Genomic DNA, 25,438 nt, shown 5'->3' with positions numbered 1-25,438 from the left:
GAGAGAGGAAACAAACCAAAAGAGACTCTTTCCAATTTTAGTATACGTGCTGCCGAAGCGAGCACCAAAAGAGACTCTTAATGATAGAGAACAAACTGAGGGTTAATGGAGGGAGGTGGGTGGGGAATGGACTAGATAGATGATGGGTATTAAGGAGGGCACTTGTTTTGATGAGCACTGGGGTGTTGCATGTTAAGTGATGAACCACTGAATTCTATTTCTGAAGCCAATATTGCACTGTATGTTAACTAACTAGAATTTAAATAAAAATTTGAAGAAATAAAGAAGTGAAGAAACAAAAACACAAAAAACTCAGAACTAAAAATGAAAGTTAAGAAAATATAATTTTAAAAAACCAGAAGTGAAACCTATATTAGCATTAGTAGGGAAGGACCTTAAAACCAGTTGTAACTGCATTTCATTTGTTCAAAAGTTAAGCAGACACAAAAAACAATATTTAAAAAAAAATAGAGTGAGATCCAAATGAAAATTCTAGAGATAAAACTGTAATGTGTGATGTACAAAATGTGTGGATGAGATTAATTGTAGATTAGACATGGTAGAAAAAAAACATTAGTAATCCTGAAGACCTAGCAGTAGAAACTATTCAAAACAAAATACACAGGGGTGCCTGGGTGGCTCAATCATTTAAGCATGCAACTCTTGATTATGGCTTAGGTCATGATCTCATAGTTCATAAGATCAAGCCCCACGTCAGGCTCTGCACTGACACCATGGAGCCTGCTTGGGATTCTCTCTTTCTCTCACTCTCTGCCCCTCCTCCACTCATGAGAGGAAGAGAGAATCCCAAGCAGGCTCCATGCTGTCAGCGCAGAGCCTGATGTGGGGCTTGATCTCATGAACCATGAGATCATGACCTGAGCCAAAATCAAAAGTCAGACACTTAGCCAACTGAGCCGCTCAAGTGCCCCTGAAACACAAAATTATAAAAAAAAAAAAAAACAAACACAAAAACACACAAAGAAAAAAGAATTTTTTTTAAATGGAAAGAACATCATTGATCTATCAGACAAATTCAAGCAGCCCAGTAAACATGTGGTTGGGAGTCTCCAAAGGAGAGGATATAGGAAAGGGTAGGAAAAAAAGACATGAAGAAATAATGGTTGAAATTTTTTCAAATTTGATTTTCTAAAAAAACTATAAACCAACAGATCGAAGAATCTCAAAAAGTTCCAAACATAAGAAACATGAAGGAAACCACATAATGGAATTGTTCAAAATCAGTGACAAAGAGAAAACTCTTAGAAGTATCCAGAGAAAAAGACACATTATGGACAGAGGAACAAGAATAAGAATGACAGCAGATTTCTCTCTGGCAACAATACAAGCAAAAGCCAGTAGAGCAACATTTCTGAAAGCAGTGAAAGAGGGGTGCCTAGGTGGCTCAGTCAGTTAAGCGTCTGACTTCAGCTCAGGTCATGATCCCATAGTCCATGAGTTGGAGCTCCACGTCAGGCTCTGTGCTGACAGCTCAGAGCCTGGAGCCTACTTCAGATTCTGTGTTTCCCTCTCTCTCTGCCCCTTCCCTTCATGCTCTATCTCTCTCTCTCAAAAATAAACATTAAAAAATAATAAAAATTGAAAGCAGTGAAAGAAAACCCAGAATTCTATACCCACCAAAAACAAAGATAAGATGAAAACTCTCTCAGGCATATATAAAAGCTCAGAGAATTCATCTTCCTGTACAGCAAAAAATGTTAAATAAATTCCTTCAGGTAGAAGGAAAATGATGCAGGAGAGAAATACAGATCTATGAAGGAAAAGAGACTAGAAATAGTAACTTCATTGGTAAATATACAAGAATCTTTTCTTATACTCTAACTCTTTAAAAGATAAGCAATTGCTCAAACAAAAATAATAAAGTAATGTGGAGTTTACAACATATGTAAAAGCATAATGTATTACATCAATAGCAAAAGGCTAGGAAGAAAAAAATGATAGTATACTATTATAAGATTTTTATACTCTGTGACATGGTATAATATCACTTGAATGCAGAATGTGAAGAATTAAAAATGTATGCTGTAGGGGTGCCTGGGTGGCCCAGTCAGTTGAGCGTCCGACTTTGGCTCAGGTCACACACTTGCATTCATGAGTTCGAGCCCCACGTCAGGCTCTGTGCTGACAGCTCAGAGCCTGGAGCCTGCTTCAGATTCTGTGTCTTCCGCTCTCTCTGCCACTTCTCCACTCACACTGTCTCTCTCTCTCTCTCTCTCTCTCTCTCTCTCTCTCTCTCTCTCAAAAATAAACAAACATTAAAAAACATTTTAATTAAAAAATGCATTTTAATTAAAAAATGTATGATGTAAACTGATACAATCACTAAAGTAATAAAAAAAAAGCAACAAAGGAAATAAAATAGAACCATAAAAAATATCCAATCTAAAAGAAGGCAGGGAAAACAAGAAATAAAGAGCAAATAGGACAAATAGAGAACAAGATGAAAGACGTAAATCTAACCATACCAATAATCCATTGAATATTAATGGTTTAAACACCCCAGTTTAAAAGCCAGAGATTGTCAATCTGGATAAAAAAGAAAGACTTGAGTATATGTTGCCTATAAGAAATGCTCTTTAAATATAAAAATATCAACAGGTTAAATGTATAAGGATGGGGAAAGATATATCATGCCAACACTAATTAAAATAAAGCTGGAATGCCTATGTTTATATCAGACAAGAAAATTTCTATCCAAGATGGTGTCACAGTTGAATTCTACTAAACATTTAAGCAGGAAATATTAACATTTCACTCAAACTCTTCCAGCAAGTTGAAGACAGAATACTTCCCAACTCATTCTATGAGACCAGCACTGCCCCAATATCAAAACCAGACATTAAATACAACGGGGGTGGGAAGAAGCTACAGACCAATGTTAATTGTGAACATAGATGTAAAAATTATTTTTAAAAAAAATTAGCTAATCAAATCCAATAATTTAATAAAAGGCTCTGTTCTCATTACATCCTATCAAGTGGTGCACAATTTTGATTTGTCTCCCTACAGGCAATGTTAATTTTCATCACTTCATTAAGATAGTTATCCACCTGGCTTCCTCACTTAAAGCTACTTATTTTTATAAGTATCATGTGAGGAAGCACTACCAAATTTTAGAAATAACCAGTTCTTTACAAATTCTCAATTTATTCATCTTGTTTGTTTTTGTGCACTTGGATTCATGAATGTCTGTTTTTTTCAATAGATCACAATCCGTTATTATCATTGTTTAACAGCCTCCCTGAGGTATTCTGACCCATAATAAACTACACATGTACAATCTCATATTTTTTATATATGCATACATTCATGAAACTATCATCATAATCAAGCTGGTAAGCATATCCATCACTCCCCAGTGTCCTTTGGTCAAGCCCCATCCCTCTATATACTTTCCATCTCCAGACAACCACTGCTCTGCTTTCTTTCAGTAGTCAAGAATTTTCTTGAGTTTTATGTAAATGAAATCATACAGCACATACTTTTTTTTCGGTCTAGACTTTTTCACTCAACATAATTTTTTGAGATCCATTTTGTTGCTGCATGTTATCAACAATTTATTGTTGATTTTTCTTACTGAGTAGTATTCTACTGTATGAATGTACCAAACTTCCTTATTCGTTCATGTGCTGATGTACATTTGGGTTGTTTGCAGTTTAGGAGTACCAATAAAGCTGCTATAAACATTCATGTACAAATCTCTGCTCAGACATATGCTTTCATTTCTCATTAAATTAGAAATGTAATGGTCAAATTGTGTGACACGTATATGTTTAAATTTTTAAGAAATTAAACTGTTTTATAAAGTGGTTGTGCCATTTTACATTCCCACCAGTGTGGAAGAGCTCCTCGACATCCCCCAACGCTCGGTGTAAGAAGTCTTTCTCATTTTGGTCATTCTCATACATGTGTAATGATATTTCATTATGGTTTAAATTTGTGTTTCCCTAAGACTCATGTGTTAAGCATTTTTTCATGTGTTTATTTGCCATCTCTACATCTTCTCTGGTCAAATGTCTGTCCAAATCTCTTGTCTGTTTTTTAATTGGGTTATTTGTTGTTGTCTTTTTTATAACTGAGTTACAAAATTCTTCATATATTCCACACATAAGTACTTTATCAGATATATGATTTGCATATGCTTTCTCCCAGTCTGTAGCTTGTCTCTCCTTTCTCTTAACAACATCTTCCAAAAAGAAGTCATTTTTCATTTTGATAAAGTAAAATTCACCACTTTTTCCTTTACGGATCATACTTTTGGTGTTGTACACCTAAGAAATCTTTGCCTATCCCAAACTACAGCCATTTTCTATGCTTTCTCCTAGAATTTTTATAGTTTTAGGTTTTTACATTTGGGTATGTGATCTATGTGGAATCAGTTTCGTATGTAGTAGGAGGTATGGATCAAAGTTCAACTCTGCATAAGAATATCTAATAGTTCTAGCACTTTTGTTGGAAAAAAATCTTTCTAAGCTGAATTGCCTTTGCACCATTGTGAAAAATTAATTGTTCATACATGTGTGGGTCTATTTTTGGACTCTCTAGTCTGTTCCATAGATCAGTTTGTCTGTCTTTACACCAATACCACACTGTCTTGATTACTGTAGGTTTATAGTAAGTCTTGAAATCAAACAGTATTCACCCTCTAACTTTGTTCTTCTTCAGTGTTATTTTTCAGCACTGATTCCAAAACCCTCTGCATTCCCATATGAACTTTAGAATCAGCTTGTCAATTTATACACAAAAGCCTGATAGGATTTTGACTGGGATTCCCATGAATCTATAGATTTATTTGGGGAGAATGGACATCTTAGCAATATTGAGTCTCCCTACCCATGAATATAATACACCCCTCTCCATTTTTTAGGTCTTTTTAAAATTTTCTCTCAGCAATGTTTTGATTCATATATATCACTTTAGAAATTTGTCCTAAGAAATTAATCTAAGACATGGAAAACAGTCCATGTACAAAGATGTTCAGCACAGTGTTAGTTATAATGGAAAAACATATGTAGACGCATCCTGAAAGTGGGAAAAAGGAAAAGCTAAGTAAATCAGGTAACAGTCACACAGTGAGTTAAACTGCTTTTAAATGGACTACAGGACAACATGAAAAATACTAAGGATAACAAGTTAAGTGAGAAAAACAGTTCATCATATTGATAGGATACTGTGGATGTAACAGAACAGTATTAGAAGGTATATAAAAATCATGATGAGTTTGATTTGGTGAAATTATAGGTAATTGCTTCTTGAATCTCTAAATTTGTTAACATAATTATTGGTTTAATAATTGCTTTTCTATTTTTAAATTAAGAAATAATTCACATACCATAAAAGTCACACCATTTTAAACTATATAGTACAATTTTTTTTACTATATCCAATAAGTTGTACAACTGTCACCTCTACCTAATTCTAGAACATTGTTTTATGTTTATAAATCAATTATATTTTTTTAGTCCCACTTCATGTATATGTGAAGTCCTGAGTCTTTGCAATGAAAAAATTTCTGTCTTCAATCAGTCTATTGTACTCATTAATAGGTGATAAACGTTGTGAACATCCAAGTATGTACCAGTATCTTATCATCTAATGTTTTACTAACATCTAATAATGTATATTAAAATGAGGATCAAATTTAAGGTGCCAAATGACCTGTCAGCATAATGGAAGCACAAATAGGTCCTTGATTTATAATTTTCACATATTCTTCTCCATAATCATCCTTTCTGTTTGAATTACTGACTCACTCTACCAGCATAGAATATAAGCTGCTAAAAAACAAAATCTTGTTCACCACACACTCCATACTACTGGTCCCCAGTAGTAAATGCACAGTCCTTTACAGTGCATGAAACCTTTCACACACATTACCTCACCTGATCCAGGTAAGAGCCCTTGAAGGGGGTGGAGGGAGCATACTATCGCTCTCCCCATTGCACAGATGAGGGAACTGAGGCTCAAAACAGTTAGGGGGCTTTCCCGGATTACTGAGCCAGTAAGTAGTATATCCAGGGTTTGAGTCATTGTTGTACAATTCCAAAACCTATCTCCTACTAAATTCTGCCCCCCCCCCCAAACACACTGTTAAATATTCCTCATGGATTAGAAGGAAACTCCAGGCAGCCAGTGCCTGCTATGGGCCCTCAGCATTGCCCTCCCTATGTGCTCACAATCCCCCGACTCCCACCCCTTGCTGAGCCTCAGCTATTTCCCACAGCCAGGCCACATGGCCGCCACAGGGCTTGGTCATGTCTGGGCTCCCAGGAGCTGTTCCAGTAAGCCAGCTACAACACTAAGACCAGGAACAAATTCATGAAGTCACGGAGGCCTGGAAAGCACCAGTCATACAGAAATCCGAGAACTATTGAGTGAAGGAAGTGAGCAAGGCCCAAGAAGCGTAAGTTCTCAGTGCAGCAACTGGACAAGGCCACCAGCTTGTGCAGCCCAAGGAGGCAGGCCCAGGAAGGGGCAGGACACTGGCCACAGTGGGAAAGGAGGACAACCTTCACTGATAACCCTCCAAAAGTCTCCAGGGCCTTCGGTATGAAATTCAAACTCCTACCTGGGCCAACCAGGCCCAGCACGATGCAGCCCAGACGCCTGCCAGCTTCATCTCTTGCCCTCCCCTCATCAGCTATCCCCCAACCCAGCGCACCATACTCTGCCCCCCAGCCTTTGCACAGGACACTCCACAATCTCACCATGCCTCACTTCTTTACACCTGTCAAAACCGTCTTCGGCCTGGACCCAGGCCTCTCTCCCCACCCCTCCTTTCCTCCCAGTCCCAGCCTGGCCCCTTCCACTCTCTTCCCCGCCAGCTGCCAGCCCCTTGTTCTTACAGATGCAGCTACCGCCTCCCCCATCACAGAACTAACAGCAGAGCCCAGAGTTCCAGCCCCAGTGTGGCTCAGCCTTCCATTCGTCTGTGCCTCCCTGGGACAAAGCCGGGCCCAGCCCATGCTGCCCCTCTGTGGCTATGATCATAGGCTCTGCTCTAGATGACAAACAGCAGGGAGGCAACCGCACACATGGCCAGGTTGCAACCAGACCAGGCTGGGCCCAAAGTGAGAGGCCCAGGGCAACAGAGCTTCCAAATGTGAGGGATGATGCTGGAGCCATCTTCCAAGGAGGGCAGCCTCCTTCCCATAGTCCTCATCCCTTTCTCAGGGAGCAGACAGACCCCAAGAAGGCCTCCTTGAGGGTCTGAAGCAGAGGTTTTATTCTCTACAACCAGGCAAGACTGAACCCAGTGATGATTCACTCAACAGAAGCCACATGCCCATCACCACACACCACCCAGGCAGCCCTCCCCACCGCTGCCATTCCCTAAAAACTCTCCAAGGGGGCTCTGGACACTGCTGCCATCAGGAAATGCCACTGTACCAGGAGGCAAGGTCAAATAATGCCAGGGGCAGACCATTCATCCTTCAGGAGTCACCCCTGGCCAGACTCCCAGGATGATCTTGGACTCCTCCAACTCCCCAGGCCTCCCTGTCAAGGCCACCCAAAGGGAACCACTACCGACAGCCTGTGTGGCTACACTAAGGCATGGAAGTAACCACAGCACAGCTTTCGGGTCTGGGCTCTGACTGGGCCCTGCCATCTAAGCCCATAGGAGAAATGGGTATGAGGGACAGCGCTGGCACCAGCTGGGCACTGACACCCAGTCTGCAGACTAGGAACACACTGGCATAAGGGAGCAGGGACCGTCTGGGGGAGATGTTATAGCAATGTTCCGATCAGAGGAGAAACCAGGCAAAATGGTCACCAGGACCCCATTTGGCAGCTGGCCCTCGGAGAACCACAGCAGGCCTCCAGGGTTTCGTCACATGTCCAAAACCAAAATAAACTTCTGTGAAGTAGGACATCCAGAAGAGCAGGCATTGACAGACCTGGCACCATCTCACACCTGATTATTGGTACTGCGGGAATTTTCATCACCAAATTATAAATTCCAAGAGTACTGCAAACCCAGAATATTGCAGAGCATTCAACAGGGAAGGACAAGAGCAGGTGTCTAAATTCTGCATAGGAGGTGACTATCTAGCAAGAATCTAAAAGGACAATAAAATAAAACTTAATGTTTAGATTAAGTTACTAATATTCATTTACTATTTAGTAGGTGTTAGGTTCTCATCTAAACACTTTATATGTGTGTTATCTTATTTCACTCCATAACTACCCCATAAGGTAGGCACAATTATTATCACCTATTTTACAGATGAAGCAGCAATGGCTCAAAGAAGTTACATCGCCCAGCCAAGGGCACATAGCTAACTGGTGGCAGAGCTGGGATCTGAACCCAGGTAGTGTGACTTTAAGACCGCAACGCTCCCTAGCAACAGTGAAACGCTTGTTAGAATACCTAGCTCAATCAGAAGAAAAGGTTCCAAACCAGAACTCAAGAACCCTGGATTCCGGACCAATTCTGCCTCTAACTTACTGCTCCTACTGTACAAGTCCTGAACAAATCCTCCTAGCTTTCTGGACCTCAGCTGGCCTATTTGTAAAATGAGAGGTTGGACAGAAGCAGCAATAGCGTGGGTGGCATACATGTCTCCCCCCTATTACCATACCCACGGCTCACATCAGACATCAGCGACCAACCACAACACACATTCACTGAGCCCACGTGAAGACATGCTCATTCTCTACACCGCGGTCAGACAACCACTACCTACAACTGGAGTCGGCAAATGAAATGCATTTGCCTTCCCAGAGCTAGATTGTTTCTAAGGTGTCTTCCGACTCTCAGAATTTACAACTGTATTACTGGGGTTCTAAAGGCAAAACTTTAATTCTAGTCCCACTGCAACCAGATCATCATTATACCTCAGTCTTCCATCTGCAAAATGGACATTATGTTACACATGGCCAGCTCTACTTTTTTCATCTTTAGGATAAACAATGCCCCAAGCCAATGCCTGATCTGTGTTATACAGACTATATCTGCTCTCAACATGGTCCTGCCAGGCCCCTTTCCTCTGCTCCTGTAAGGGAACCCGATAAAGAGGAGATCCAAGACCATGGCAGGATGACATGACAGGATGAAGGGATACAGGTTCCTTTGCATTAAGCACTGTGTTTCCACAAAGTTCCAAATACACACTAGAGGTGATAATACCGGAAATTATCCGTCGTTGCCACCTTGGCAGGAGTTTCTTTACCTGTCCGTTTTTCCAGCCTCGGCAACTGAGAGAACAGAGTTCTATGAAATGGGATACGTTCCAAATATAGGTTCTGTTTCAGAGAAGGCCATCCTAAAAAGAAAGTTGTAGGAGGGGGCATTTGGGGAGGGCAGCTGCTAGTGGCTGAGAAGGCTTCATGAATAAAACATGCATCACAGCTGCCAAGGATACTTGCATTTTAATAGGGAACAGAGTTTTAGGCCAAAGGAATTAATCTCTAATGGTAGAATTACAAGTATCAGCAATGATTTAGGGAGGTATTAAGCAAAGAAAGTTGTTCCAGCATCCCTGAAATCCCAACAAATGAACTGATGTGAGTGCGCAAGCCCTCAGCAAACAGTGAATGTGCTGCAAATTTAAGGGATTAATAATATTATTACTGGCAACTTGTGACTCTGCCTGCCAGTGAGCAAGCCTGCCACCACACAGACAAATCCAGATGCCCACAGGAGCCCAGGACATGCACTCTTTGGTCTGGAAAGCATCCATTTGGGAACCTAGTTGCCAGAAAAACTGAAGAGAACCCTTCTCTCCATCTGCCCCTTAATCACACACACTGAGAAGATGCATAATTAATTTGTTCTCAACAGTTGCTCTGTGGCTAGAAGAGCGAGGGCATTTCTGGAATGGCAATTACAGACAAGAAGAATAAATGTTAGGCCACAAGCAGAATAACATATCCAGCCAGCCTGCTTCCCCTCCCTTCCCCATCATCCCTGTTCAGGCCATGGGCTTGGGTCTGGGACAGGAGTCTTTTTCATTTTCTCACAGCCTTGAGATCTTGGGGGCTGGTAGCAAGGAAGAGAAAGCAAGATCCTCGATACAGGGAAGGAGGCCTCACTCTGACCTCAGAAAGAGGGAACACGTGCAAAGCACATGTGCGACGTGAAGGTCAGTGGTAGGAGCATTTGGGGGGACAACATAACACGTATAGGAATTAGAAGAAATTAAAGAACTCTCACTAATTTCACGCATTGTGATAATGAGGGGAATACTTAGAAAACATCAGCTATTAGAGATACACGCTGAAATTACAGGTGAAATGGCATGATTTCTGCAATTTAAAATTCTTCAGCAGAAAAAAAATAAGTGAAAGAATTATAGCAACATATTTTAGATCTAGGTGCCAGGGTTCATCATATTTCCTACTTTTTAATTGCATTTGAATTTTCATACAGGAGGTTTTTGTTTTTTTTTTTTTTTTTTTAAGGTTCAAAGACAGATCCTAACTAGCCTGCTGTTCTTAACCCTTCCTTGTGGCCGAGAAGCCCTGTGTTCTTGGCCCAAGCCGGCCTCTCCCGCCTCATTTTGTACCACTCGTCCTGTGATTCACTCTACTCCATCCCGTTGGCCTCCTTTCAGGGCCCTGAACAAGCCAAGCTCATTCCCATCTCAAGGCTTTTACGCTGCAATCTTCTCAGAGGGCCAGCTTCATGGGCACGTGACCAGTGCAGCCACACTTGGAAGGCCCACCCTTGGGGGCGCCTGGGTGGCTCAATCGGTTGAGCATCCGGCTTCGGCTCAGGTCATGATCTCACGGTTTGTGAGTTCGAGCCCCGCGTCGGGCTCTGTGCAGACAGCTCGGAGCCTGGAGCCTGTTTCAGATTCTGTGTCTCCCTCTCTCTCTGCTCCTTCTCCCGCTCATGTTCTCTGTCTCTCTCTGTCTCTCTCTCTCTCAAAAATAAACATTAAAAAAAAATTTAAAAAAAAAAAAAAAAAAGGAAGGCCCACCCTTGGAAGGACCCCACACTCATGGTTTAATGTGGAAGACAAAATAGTGCCTGCACCCCAACAAAGATGCCCACCACCTACTCGCTGAAACATGTGACCATATTACCTATGCGGCAAAGGGGAAATAAAGTTGCAGATGAAGTTAAGGTTGCTGATAGCTGACCTTGAGCTAGAGAGATGACCTCAGATGATTAGGTGGTTCTTTCAAGTGGAAGAGGGAAGTGGAAAAAGAGAACCAGAGAGCCAGCAGCAGGACAAGGACTTGGCCGGATGTTGCCAGCTTTGAAGATGGAGAATGGGGGCCATGAGCCAAGGAATGCAGGCAAGAAAAACAAGTGAGTTCTCCCCAAGAGACTCCAGAAAGAACACGGCCCTGCTGATGCATTCATTTTAGTCCAGAGAGAAGCCTTTCAGACTTCTGACCTCCAGAACCCTAAGGGAATAAAGTAGTATTTTAAGCCGCTAAGTTTGTGGTAGTTTGTTATAGCAGCAGTAGGAAACCAATACAGTAGCTGGCTTGAAATTCTTTTTTTTTTTTTTTTTTAACGTTTTATTTATTTTTGAGACAGGGAGAGACAGAGCATAAACGGGGGAGGGTCAGAGAGAGAGGGAGACACAGAATCTGAAACAGGATCCAGGTTCTGAGCAGTCAGCACAGAGCCCGATGCGGGGCTCGAACTCGCGGACAGTGAGATCGTGACCTAAGCCCAAGTCAGACGCTTAACTGACTGAGCCACCCAGGCGCCCCGAAATTCTTCATTTTATCTTTGAATTTGTGTTTTGCAAATGAAGCCAGATGGGACAAAGCAGCAGGCCCCAGGGGGATTCAGCTCCCAAACACAGTCCCACCTCCCCAGCGAGTTCTCAGCTGACCACGCCCCACCCCAGCCCCATGCCCTGGTTGCACACAGTCTCCCCACCACACAGCCAGGCTGCTTTTCCACTCACAGTGGCAATCATGTCACACTGGTGGAGAAGACCTGCATTCTGCCACTATCCTCCGTCCCCGCTGGGGGCTTGAGTGTAAGTTTAGGCAGGGTAGACTCACGCACATGGCACACAGTATCCCTCCCCAATTTAGACCAGCTTCACCAGGGCAAGTTCAACAGGAGACTCAGCAGGGATCCCTCACCCACCCCCAACCTAGACCCTGAGTACATCCCAGCACTGAGGCAGCAATCTCTTGGGGGCTGCCCATTCATGGTGTGTTGGGGCTGCAGGGCCATGGAAAGAGGAGACTAACTTCCCCACCCCCAGCCGGAAACCCAAAGCTCCATTTTGCACTAAGCCCTATAAATGAGGCAGCCCGTCCTGCCTCTTCCAGCAACAATACTCTCTCTGCTCTTCACCTGCTGCTCTTCCATCACTTTCCCGTGTCAACTGGAAAACCTACACCAGAGACCCCTTCTCCAGCCCAGCTTTGGTCGCTTTTTATTCCATGACCACAGTTTATCTCTTTTCGGACATTCAGCAAGAGCCAACATTATCTTGTTTACTTAACTCACTGATGCACTAAAAAGAGCCCACTGTGTGCCAAGCACTGTTTTAAGTGCTGAAGATACAGCAGCAAGCAGAACAGACACCTGCCCTCCTGGAAAGGATGTTCTCATGACTTCCACCGCTGTTAAATATCTCCTATCCCCTCAAGAATAGACCACTGTATACCTAGCACCTCGCACAGTGCCTGGCCCATAGCAGGTGTTCAATCAAAATTTGCTACATAATTGGCTGTATGAACGGTGAGTGGCTTAGGTGCTCTGCACTGTGATCAGGCAGAGCCTGGAGACATCCCTCTTCATCCTACAGAGTGTGGGGCATGGGATCTGAGGGTGAGGGAGGGGGCAGTACCCCAGCTTCCGAGACACGTTGCCTTAAATTAGCCTCACATATGTCGCACCATTATCAGTCAACAGTTTATTTGTATATTTAAGTGAAGTTATTCTGCTAATTGGACATATGTCTCACGGTTCTACAAGGAAAAGTCTATTAAAAAGTCTTGCTGTAACAGGCAAGAGCTTTGAGGGTAGTTTTTATTCAGGGACAGGAAGGGAGCTGAGTGGATTTTAATTTGGTAGAAAATAGCTGCTTGGGGCCAAGACAGTGAGAAGCGGGGAAATCAAGAACAGGCTCTTAGATTATTAGTGTGGTTAACAAGCGTCTCCATCAACCTTATAGCTGCAGACTGCCTTCCACCAACTTTATTAGTTATTTCACGGCCTTCCATCTACCCCTGCTATTCTAGCAATTCCCATTTTGGAGACGTGGACGCTGAGGCAGAAAAATTCATCCCACCCCTGCCAGTAGGAGTTAGGCCTCACAGCCCCTGTGGCCTAACCTCCTGAGTACATGAAGATGTGAGAATTTCGGAGTCAGGAATAAATAGCTCAAAGGGTTTCAGGAACAACAGTAGAGGGCTGAGGGGGTGGGAGAGAAGGCAAGGAAAGCACTGGTTTGTCAAGACTTGACAAATAGCCCAAACTCCCTTGCACAATAAAGAAACCCATGCCTTGGCTGCTGGTCTGGAGGAACCCTTGAAGCTCATCCAGTCCAGATCAGAGAGCCAGGAGTCACACAGTTATAAACACAGGCTTGGGAGCCACACTATTTGTGACTAAATCGAAGACCCTGTAGTGGGTCGAATGGTGGCACTCCAAAAGATATGCCTTTGTCCTAACCCCCTGGACTTGTGATTATGACCTTATTCAGAAAAAAGGATCTCTGTAGATGTAACTAAGAATCTTGAGATGAGATCTCTCTGGATTGCCCAGATAGGCCCTAAACCCCATGACAAGTGTCCTCATAAGCAAGAGAAGACAGAGGAAAAGACTGGAGTGATGCAGCCACAAGGCGTGTCTGAAGCCACCAGAAGGAATACGGCCCCACTAGCACCGTGATTTTGGACTTCTGGCTTCCAGAACTGTGAGAGAATAAATTTCTGTTGTCACTGGCCACCCAATTGGTGATAACTTGTTATGGCAATTACAGGAAGCTAATACACCTGCTTACTAGCCACAGACCCTTGGACAAGTCACTTAATCTGTTTCTTCATCTGTAAAATGGAGATGATGACAATAGTATCTACCTCAGATTGTCGTGAAGTTAAAGGAGATAATATAGAAAGAACCCTTAGTGCAGTGCCTTTCCCACAGGATTCAATCAATGTAAACACTTGTTCTTAACATCAGAAGCCTGCCTGGGGAACTCATTAAAAATACAGCTTTCCAGGCCTCACCCCAGAATCACTGGAAACAAATCTTTAGAGTACAGAGTCTAGGAATCTGCACTTTATAAGGCTCCTTTATAAGACCCTCAGGGGTCTCTGATCGTGTGACAAGTTAGAAACCACCAGTGAGCTGTCACATTCCCACCTCCATAACAGACAGACAGAATCTCTTCTGTTTCTGGAAAGCTCCCCTTCCAGATACGGATTTCACAGCTGTCCCTGGTAACCCACTGCAGTACTAAATTACCTTTGCAGTAAGAAAGTCCTAGTTTATGGCATCTCTCATCACGTAGCATCATCCCACTCCCCAGCACTACCCCATTCCCCAGCACTGTTCAGCACAAGTAGAAAACAGCTGGGTCGTGGTAGAAGCACCCAATCCAGGGCAGGAAAGGCAATGGTGTGGGGTTTTCAGTGGGGAAAGCAATAAAGTAATGAGAAGCCCAGCATAGCTAGTCTGAGATGGAGTCTGAGATGGACAAGGTCAGGTTCTCCAGCTGGGGTTCCTCCAGCTCCTGCCCCATTTGATGTAGGCTAACCTTAACATAGCACTATCCCTGAGAAGCAGGGCACTCTGGCCTCCTCCACCCCCCCCCCCACAAGAACCAGGAAGCAGGGGCAAGTGGTGATCAGCTCTGTGGCAGGAAGAAGCCAGCCCTGTGTGCCCAGGCAGCCTGTGTAAGGCAAACAAGGAACTGGCTAATGCCATTAATTGCGCTGACCAGTACAGAGAGATGCCCAGCACATGGCAATGGCATCCCATCACCAGAAACACAAGGGCTTATTTTATTTCATTTCAGCTGTGGCCTCTGGAAAGAGATCACGGTTTCTGAGCAGCAGCAAATACCATCCTATCAGGCAGCTTCAAGTCTGAATCAGCCTCAGGAGATAAATAGGGTGAGCTAAGACAAGAGAAGAGCTGGACAGAGTGGAGACACCCAGCAGGGGAAAGACCGAGGCAAGGATGGGTGCAAGCCAGAGTCTGGCCCAGCATCTGCTACAGATGCTGCAGCCTGCTTCTTCAAGGGGTGACCTGGCACCAGCGATAGCGTGCACAAAGACGGTATAAGCAGCAATTTCAGGTGGTATCCAGGGCACTTCTTATTTGCATATGCAGACCCCCAAAAAAGAGACAGCTAGTCTATCAAGCCTGTAATTTTCCTTAGAACAAAACCAAGTAAAGGAAAAAGTCAACAGGATGAAAAATATCATATAAATACATGAATAGTTGGTTACAAAGAAGTACATAGGAAGGCCAACCAATGAATTCAAAATAGTGCTTGCTTCTGCTTTTGTAGTAGGAAAGCTGGAATCAGGGTAGTACCCAGGAGGCTACAATTGTATGGGTAAGGATTGTTTCTGAAATTATGCAGTGAGTATACGAGTGACCACTAAATTATTTTCTATACCTTTCCTTAGGTCTCATACATTTCACATGCTTTTAAAAATACAAGGGGTATGCAGGTCCATAGGTCGCTGATAAGTCTAGAGCAATCAAGAAGACAACTTGACATTTGCACGCCTTGTCTGAGAACTACAGAGAAGCCACCGCACAGCGAGTGCAACCTCCAGGGAGAAGCCCGAGTCAAGCCACATTTCCCTCCAGGGTCCCCAAGGACAGAAGGAGACCCGCCACATCTCTCCCCAGACCATGCCTAGGTCCCAGTTCCTACTTCTGTGGAACTCTTCCCGAATTAGGGCCACTGCAGAAAGTTCTGCAGGTTTGCAATGCAGTACTCAGAAAGGTCTGGGTACACAGAAAGCTAAAAAGGAGGCACTGGCTGCCATTTCAGACTCTGGCTCCCTGTTCCACAGGCCTGGTCCTTAGATGACCCAAGCAGAGCAAATTAAATGCTGCTCATGCTCCTGCAAAAATTATCACAAACTCTGAGAAAGCCAGTCACCAAGACAGCAAGGATTCCATTTCTCTCCTCCTCTTCTGTACAGAAGACTTTCTGACAAATGTTCCAGGATGAGAAATGAAAGCAGCAAAAGGGGGTCTTAGGGACAGAGTACATGAAAACTCACCAAAAGCTTCCACACCAGGTTTACTGTGCACACAGAGGAACAGTGGCCCAAGTAGATACCACTACACCAGAGGAGGCCTTCCTAGGTATGCACTCCACCCTCACCCCCCATGATGGGTTAGGAGCCCCTCCCATGCAACACTCCTACCCTTTCCACCCCCCACTCCTTGGCTGGAAGTTAGCTGCTGTCAGGAGCCAGAGCTGGAATGAAGACAAATCGATCCTTCTGCAACTGGTGATTTCATCCCTGCTTCCCCCACTGGACTGTGAGCAACTGGAGGGCAGAGGTCAAGTCTTATTTCCCTTTACATCTTCTGAGGCTGAGCCTCATGCAAGCCCTGGCACAGAGCAGGCTCAGTTAAGGTTTGTTGAAACAGATGGCTGGAAGAACGGTGAAGACATGTCCTGGTTTGGCCAGGACAGTCCCCAGGTTTCAGAGAATATGCCTGAAGAGCCAGACACTGCTACAGTTCCCCCTGCTGGGCAAGAAGATCTTTAAAACACTTCTTGAGTCATCATACCTTCACTAAGCTGGTAGCACACTTATCCTCAAAACTGGCAGTTGTTCCATAGCTTACGAGTCGAAACCCTTTCCCAAAGCAAGGAGCTAGCATCTACGGATTCCTTTGGAGGGTCTATACCTCCCTCCACTAGGAAATGCAAATTCCAAATATTTGTTGAATTAACTCTTTGGTTGACTGATTAAATACAAAAAGGAATTCCCGGGGCACCTGGGTGGCTCAGTCAGTTAAGCATCTGACTCTTGATTTCAGCTCAAGTCATGATCTCATGGTTTCCTGACTTCGAGCCCTGCATGGAGCTCTATGCTGATAGGGCAGAGCCTGCTTGGGACTCTCTCTCTCCCTCCCTCTGCCCTTCCCCTAATCACACTATCTCTGTCTCTCTCAAAAATAAATAAACTTAAAAAAAAAAAAAAAGGAATTCCCAGGAGGAGGTTCTATGGCCCTTCTTCCTCCTCCTCTGTGTTTCCAAACCCATCCCAGCAGGACCACAGCCTCAGGGCTCACACCAGGGGAATGGACCCAGGGGAGAAGCAACTCAGCAGCAGCAGCTGGTTGGCAAGAGTGGCTGCACAGGCAACTTCTATCCAACTTGGTGCTTTCCCCCAGGTTGCAAATGGATAAACAGGGATAAACAACCAGGATAAACAACCAGGTGTTAAAGTGCAAAGAACATGAGATCAGGCAAGATCTAGATGTCCAAGTCCAAGCCCAAGATCTGCCACAAAACTGCAGAGTCAGGGGAGGGGGGGCACTTAAAGAAATCCTATCACGCCTCTAGACCTTCAGTTCTGTCTGTACATCAGAGGCCTGAGCTAACTGGTGCTGAAAATACCTTTCTCAAGGTCAATGGCATAATTATAAATAGAGTTATCCCCCCCACCTAAGCCCCTTACTCCACTCCTCTCATCAGTATCCTTTTCCCCCAAACACCCTACCACATGCCATAGTTCTAAAAGCTGACAACATATGATCCTTCCCTCTAAATGCACATTTCAGTAATGTTGAAATTGTTATCCCACACCCAAGCCCAAAGCTGCTGTGTCCCTAAACAAGGTCAGGTATAAATGTTAGCAGAATTTAATGGGCACTAAAGGTTCTTACAGCAACCTCTTATCTGCAGGTAAGTACTGCTGGTGAACCTCCTATCTCTAAGTTATATAGGAGCCCCACTAGGGGTGTACTGCTCTTGACCTCTCTTCTCCCTCTCACTCCCCGTGGGAGGACGAATTGGCAATCAGAATGGTGAATTGGGGAAAGGAAACATTTCATGCTCAGTTCACCCCTTCCACTCCCCTCCCTTTTTGGGATCTGTACACACCCGCAGGACACTGATACTCAGCCCTTCCCTGCCCTAAGAGGCAGGCTCCCATGTGAGAGGCTTGTCCTGCCACAAATGTGCCTGCGTGGCAAGTCTATCAAATTCAGGAGTGAAAGTTCAACAAGCCCACTTGCTCACAGACCCAAGACACAGGCTCCAGCCCAGCATTTATCAGTAATAAAGCCGACATTTTGAGCTCTTCCTGGCAGAGACCTGCATCTCCTTGGTTCTGCTTCTCAGACAAAGAGGAAAAGAGTATTAATTGTTACCTCCTCCGGCCCAAGTCGTAAGTACTAGAACAATTAATATGACACACACACACACTGCTGACCTGAAGCATCTGATACAACAGAAGCCCAGTGACCTGCTCAGAAACAAGAAATTGGATTCGGCTAAAAAAAAAACTTCCCAGTCACAGCAGCAGCTGAGGTCCCTCCTACATTAGGACTCTGATTAACAAAGAAAGATGCACCACCTGTGATCTCACTCTCTCCCTATACCTCCCTCTCTCTCCCCCTGGTCTCCCCCCACCCTCCGGCTCACATGCTTCTACTCATTGTCTATAGTGCAGAAGCACAAAAAATATTCAGTGACTGATGACTTTAAGCATTCTTATTCCCTGAAGGCTTAAAATATTTTACCCAAGAACTTGCCATAGCTCCCTACTACATCTGGTATAAAACTTGGCCTCTCATCCCTCTGTGACCTAGCTCTAATTCTCTTTGCCGCTATGCCCCTTCACTCACCCATACCCTAGTCCCAAGTAACATCGAACTAATCTCTGTTTCTTATAGACAATCCCCAAAATTTTACCCATCAACCTCAGCCAAAATCACCTGTCCGCAGTGTTACACGTTTTAACCCTACCCCCTTTCCAAACCCAGCTCAAATACCCACTTAACTCATTCAATCTCACCCAGCTTGGGCCACTCTCTCTGCTCTGATATACCTCGGGAGTCTTAACTGTCTTAGGGTATATTAGGGTTGAACAAGTGTACATGAATATATTATAGATAATAAGAGGCAGGTTTCTCACTGTCAGAGAAGTAAGTTACACATAAGGAATGGGAGAAAGTTAAAATAAACTATGATGTTAGACTGAAATTGGAGATATCAGTATGAACTCATGGTTTTTTAATAGATGAGTGTGTGTATGCATGAGTAAGTACACATACATATATTTCCTAGCCCTGTCTTCTGGGAGGGGCTAGAAACAATGGCACTCTGGGAGCAATACGCAGACCTAGCACCAACATCTTGGTTTCTAAATACCATTCTCCAAGAAAAGGAGCCAGGGCTCTTTGGAAAAGTGATTGATCCTGGGGCTGGGGCAAGGAAAATACAAGAGGAGTCTGGGGCTTAGAAAGATAGGATAGTGCTCACTATTAACAATAGCCAAAGTATGGAAAGAGCCCAAATGTCCATCAATGGATGAATGAATGAAGATGTGGTAAATATATACAATGGAGTATTACTCGGCAATCAAAAAGAATGAAATCTTGCCATTCGCAACAATGTGGATAGAACTAGAGGGTATTATGCTAAGTGAAATTAGAGAAAGACAAATATCATATGACTTCACTCATGAGGACTTTAAGACACAGAAAAGATGAACACAAGGGAAGAGAAGCAAAAATAATACAAAAACAGACAAAACATAAGAGACTCTTAAATATGGAGAACAGAGGGTTACAGGAGGGTTGTGGAAGGGGGGGATGGGCTAAATGGGTAAGGGACAATAAGGAAATCTACTCCTGAAATCATTGTTGCACTGTATGCTAACTAACTTGGATGTAAATTAAAAAAAGAAAAAAAAAGAAAAAAAGATAAGATAGTGCTCAGTAAAGAATTGAGACATACAAAAGGACACAGGAATCAACCTGAAAGAGCTCCCAATGACCAAAATTAGAATAATTGGAACAATGAACTGATGATTGCTTTGGATTGGTACCTGTAGAATAAAATAAATATCCATGAGTTCACAGTGATAAAAATAATTAAACAACTGAAGGAGAAGGGATGGCTCACAAAAGAATGCCAATTAACAAATGGAGAAATAAGGAAAATAGGAAATCATTAATTTGTTCATCAAAACGATAAGGAGCCGCTGAGGCAACCCTTGTGCACTTTGATCTCCTCTCTGGCTAGATTAAATAATCCACAGTATGTAATTAAATAAAGCTTCTCACCTCTTACAAATTTAGCTGAGGCAAAGGCCACGGCCCCCACTTTACAGACAGGGAAGTACCGGTGCTTGGTGGCAGGCCACGAGCCTAAGAACCTGGCTCCAGGGCCAAAATGGCTCAAATACTACTCTGCACCATGCAAACCTCTCCTCACCCTATTTAGACCTTGGAATTTCTATTTCATTTCTTTCTTTGAATTACCAGACCTTTTGTGATCAAAACCTTAACTGTGTTTCAAGATCCAGCATGCTTCTTATGCGGTGCCTGGGTGGCTCAGTCAGTTAAGCACCTGACTTTAGCTCAGGTCATGATCTCATGGTTCACGAGTTCAAGCCCCGCATCAAGCTCTCTGCCCACTTTGGATCCTATGTCCTCTTCTCACTCTGCTCCTCCCTTGCTTGCACCCTCTCTCTGTTTCTCTCAAAATAAATGAATAAACTTAAAAAAAAACCCAGCATGCTTCTCCAAGAATCCCCAGTGTATCAGGATTCATTTGATTGTAAGTAACAGAAAACTGATCTCAAACCATCTGGAGCAAAAAAAAGAATTTCCTGGCACATATAACGAGAAAGTCTATTTCAGGCTCAGCAAGATCTAGGGACTCAAATGACTACTTCCCTCCACAATACTGACTCCATTCACAGACAGGTTTTCCCCTCATGGTGGCAAAATGGCTTCCAGCAGCTCGAGTCAACATCCTATACCCACAGCTAATACAGCAGAAAAGGCAGTGTCCTGTGGGGAATACCCTCAAAAGTCCTGGACCTGATGTTCACTGACCAATACTGGTTCAAATGCCCGTCCTTGAACCAATCTCTAGGACCAGAGGAATGGACTCTATAGATGACCTAAGTCAAGTGCCCCCTCTTGGAGCTGAGGATGGGGTGAGCCTCACTCAAACCTCATGGTGACTACATGAAACATGAGTGGCTCCCCAAAAGAAGTTTGGATGCTACTTCCCAAAACAAGAATGGCTCTGGGACTGAAAATTTAATGTATGTCTACCACACCCCAACCCCTTGGTCAGAATCAACGCAATCCTGCCTCCTCCAGTCCAGTCTGGACATCCATACCAGCTGTGACTTCTTTCTGCCTTGTGGACATACTGGTTCACACCTGTCATCTCTGTTTATAAGCATCCTGGACACCGAGAGTCTGGTTCTCCAAAGCCCTGGGGCTTTGCCACACCCCCTGAGCTGCCCAGCAAAGTGCCACTGAGCCCCTAAAAAACACTACTTCACTTTGACTCCTATCCCCTCCTGATGTGAAGCTGAGTCACTGAGATACCAGCCAGCTGAGCGCCAACCTTGAAAGTGCTTCTCTAAGTCACTGTCTCTTGGCTCTAGCATACTCCGGGACCTGGGGACACTGGCTTGACAGGTAAGATAATTATGTTTTACCCTTCACTCATTCTTTTATCAGTCACGAAGACAAGAACAGATAAGTGTTCCAATGGAAGAACACACTCTTGCAGTATTTACTCGTGCTCTTTAGTGCCAGCCAGCTCCCCTTCCCAGGCACAACTCCCAGGGACCAGTCTGCACCCCTGTTATCGGTGCCAACTACCACATGATGCCCTCCTGTCAAATATCACACTGCACTTTCCTTCCTGCAACCCCCAAAGTCGCCAACTTCTCCAGGAGCTGTGGCACCACTGTCTTTCAGATGACTTACACATGAGGGCAACTGTCTGCACATTACCCATCCCCTGTTCCTCTGCAGAGCACTTGCCCCTGTGTCTCGGCCTGGCCTCTGTGCAGAACGTCACTCTGGGGGCCCCAAGGCCCGGAGCACTGGTTAGATGGAGAAAGAGGGGCCGGGAAAGGCAGGAGTTTGGCATTAAGTCCCAGAAATGGAGGGCTTTGAGTTTTTCCAATACAAACTAACATTTCGTTCATTCATTTGTTCAACAAACCTTTATTCACGACCTACCATGTCTGAGGTACTGCTGTAGGTGCTACGGACATGGAGATACACAGACAGACCAAGTCTCTGTCCTCATGGGAGAACATCTCCCAGTAGATATTGGACTTACTTTTGAAACCTGCTGTACATTTACATTTCACAACGCACCCTCTCAGATATCTATATAATCTGCAATATGTGGCATAGCCAACTGCAGTCTCCAGAAAGGAAAATGGCAGCTCCAAAGGCTAAATGACCATCCCAAAGACAGAACACAAACTCAGGTCTTCCGAATACAAACCTAGCACCCTTTCTAGGTCCTCTCCCGAGGAAGGAGCTAGCAGGGTGCAGCCTGAAACAGATATTAAGTCAACTCAGTCCTAGGTATCATCTCTAGAAGTAGAAAATATGGAAAAGATGAGCCAATCCCTGATCTAAAAGAATCTATATTCTAAAGTGAGAGACATGTAACCAATTATCATCTTTCATAGGAATAAAGGCGACAGTGATTAAATTCAAACAGGAAGATATCTCTGGAAGGATACACAGGACAAGATGATCATCACTCCCAGGCAGGAAAACTAGCTATGTGAAGAACAGCAGGAGGAGGATCATTTTCTATGTTCAAATGTTTCTATGTTCAAACTTGGAATCGCATGCCAGGTGACTCTAGTTCCCATTAAACAACACTTTGAGGACGCAATCAGCCAAATCCTGAATATGCAAAATTCTACAGGACAAATGATCTGCTTTCTTCAATAAGCAAATAGCTCAAAAAAGGAGGGGGAGGAGGAAAGAGAGATATTATAGATTGGAGAAGATTTTGGTTGCTGTTTCCTAATGCAATATATGCCACTTCATTTGGATCCAGATTGCAATGAACCAACTTTAAAAAAAAAAAAAAACATTTTGGGGACCAGGGATATGTGAGTATACACTAGATATTAGAAATTATTAAGGACAGGGGCTCCTGGGTGGCTCAGTCGTTAAGCGCCAACTTTGGCTCAGGTAATGATCATGTAGCTCGTGAGTTCAAGCCCAGCGTCGGGCTCTGTGCTGACACAGCCTAGAACTGCTTCGGATTCTGTGCCTCCCTCTCTCTCTCTGCCCCTCCTCCACTGACGTTCTGTCTCTCTCTCTCAAAAAATAAACATTAAAAAAATTTTTTAATTAAAAAAAGAAATTAAGGACATATTATTAATTTTGTTAATTAGGAGTATGGTATCATAGTTTTTTTAAGGTACTTATCTATTAGAGATACAAAGTGAAGTAGTTACAGATGAAATAATATAATGCCTAAGATTTGCTTTTAAATATTTGAGCAAAGGGGCTCCTGGATGGCTGAGTCGTTAAGCATCCTACTTTGGCTCAGGTCATGATGTCACGGTTCAGGAGTTCGAGACCCGCATCAGACTCTGTGCTGACAGCTCAGACCCTGGCGTCTGCTTCAAATTCTGTGTCTCCCTCTCTCTCTGGCCCTCCTCCACTCATTCTCTGTCTCTCTCTCACAAATTTTTTTTTTTTTTTCCAAACGTTTATTTATTTTTGGGACAGAGAGAGACAGAGCATGAATGGGGGAGGGGCAGAGAGAGAGGGAGACACAAAATCGGAAACAGGCTCCAGGCTCTGAGCCATCAGCCCAGAGCCTGACGCGGGGCTCGAACTCACGGACCGCAAGATTGTGACCTGGCTGAAGTCGGACACTTAACCGACTGCGCCACCCAGGCGCCCCACAAATAAATATTTTTAAAAATTTAAATATTTCAGCAAAAATAAATGAATGAATAGAGAGTAGATGACACAAGATTCGCAAAATGTTGATAATGTCTGAAGTTGGATGATAGTTCCATAGGGTTCATTATACTATTCTCTCTACTCTTGTTAATGGTTGGAATTTGTATAATGAAAAGTTTAAATAAAAACTTTAAAATTAATTACCCCATCCACCAGGAATGATTGAGAAGGAAAAGTGTCACGGAGGAGAGGTATTTGAGCTGAGACCAGAAGGATGACTAGAGATTTTCTAAGGGGCCAAGGGCATTGCAGGCTGAGCAAAGACATACAGATCTATCACAAACCTCTCTCTGGAGGAACCAAAAGTATCTACACTTGACCCCAAACTCAACTCACATCCAAAAAAATGCCCTCTTGTATGATGCCCCAACTCATCTCATTGTAGCATCAAAATCAACTGACTGTTCCAAGTGAGGAGACAGGGAGTGGGGTCAACAGCTCCACTCAGAGGCCTAACAGGAAGCCCCAGTGTAGCCTTGAGAGGACAGGAGAGCAATTAACCTCTTTCAACTGGGTTTTGCCTGACAAAGCACTTCAGAAGCCAACTGAGTGATCTCAGGAACAGAGCCTTCATCCCTCCTGAGTCATCCCAGACACCTTGTGCTCCCCAGAAACATACACCAGCCTCCCCAACAGTGCCTTGTAGATTAATAACCTCAGTATCACAGGATCCAGCTTGATGTCAGCCTGGTAGCCTGGCCCATCAGCACAAAAACACCTCCAATGAGGAAAAATCCTCTGCTCCTTGCCTCCAAGCCTCCAGCCTCAATCCTCGCACAGCCCCTGCCCCCCTTCAGCTCCACACAGAAAGCTCGCTGGCTTGGCAGGTACTTCAGGACTTACCCAGTCTTGGCCTGGCTCAGCTGGGCCCAGGGTTCCTTACCTTGGATAGAAGCTGCAAGTACTCCTCTGAACCATAGGGGACACTCCTCAAAGAGGTGAGATAGTCATAACTGATGACAGCTGTCTGTGAACCAAGGAAACGAGAGGCTTAGCACCTGGACATTCAATATCGCTCATCCACCCGGTCCCGCAGCTGCCGGCCCCTGACAGAGGCAGTGTGTCTAGAGAAGTAGACAACCCCTCCGCTGCGATGCTCTGCCCCCAGATCTTAGCCTGGCCGGCTTCCTCCTGTCAGTCAGAGCTCTGCACAAATGCCACCTCTGCAGAGAGCCCTAATCGAAGGCTGCCCCACCCACCAGGAACTCTCAATTATTCATCATAACAAAATTATCCTATCCAAAATTACCTCACTCATTTGTTTCCTGGTAGGTGGACTATCTCCTCTTTGCTAGAATTTCAGCTCTATAAACACAGAGGCTTGTCCTTCCTGCTCATCACTGCATCCCCAGCCCCTTTTTACAGTGCCAGACACACAGGTAAATGCTCAGTAAAGACTAGTTGAACGAATGCTGTTGGATAAACGTATTACCACAAGTAAACATCGTTTTACATTTATGTTTGCTCTAACAGCCTAAGTTTTGATTCTGGGTCCCTTGGCCAAAAGTCTAGGAG

The 25,438-nt window shown here is 44.1% G+C and overlaps 1 protein-coding gene across 3 annotated transcripts in view; it reads right to left on the bottom strand.

Annotated features, from left to right (window-relative positions):
• ADCK1 (aarF domain containing kinase 1) overlaps window positions 1-25,438 on the bottom strand; it is a 125,741-nt gene that overhangs the window by 85,785 nt on the left and 14,518 nt on the right. For all 3 annotated transcript variants that reach the window (XM_040477862.1, XM_040477863.1, XM_040477864.1), the window contains exon 3: window positions 24,807-24,890. In XM_040477862.1, coding sequence (XP_040333796.1) covers window positions 24,807-24,890 — 84 coding nt within the window. The remainder of the gene's footprint in view (window positions 1-24,806; window positions 24,891-25,438) is intronic.

The sequence above is a fragment of the Herpailurus yagouaroundi genome, unplaced genomic scaffold (assembly GCF_014898765.1).
Source record: "Herpailurus yagouaroundi ecotype Mexico unplaced genomic scaffold, PumYag 141, whole genome shotgun sequence".
Taxonomy (NCBI): Eukaryota; Metazoa; Chordata; class Mammalia; order Carnivora; family Felidae; genus Herpailurus; species Herpailurus yagouaroundi.
The sequence above is the reverse complement of the archived record's forward strand: the minus strand, read 5'-3'. Positions and strand labels throughout refer to the sequence as shown.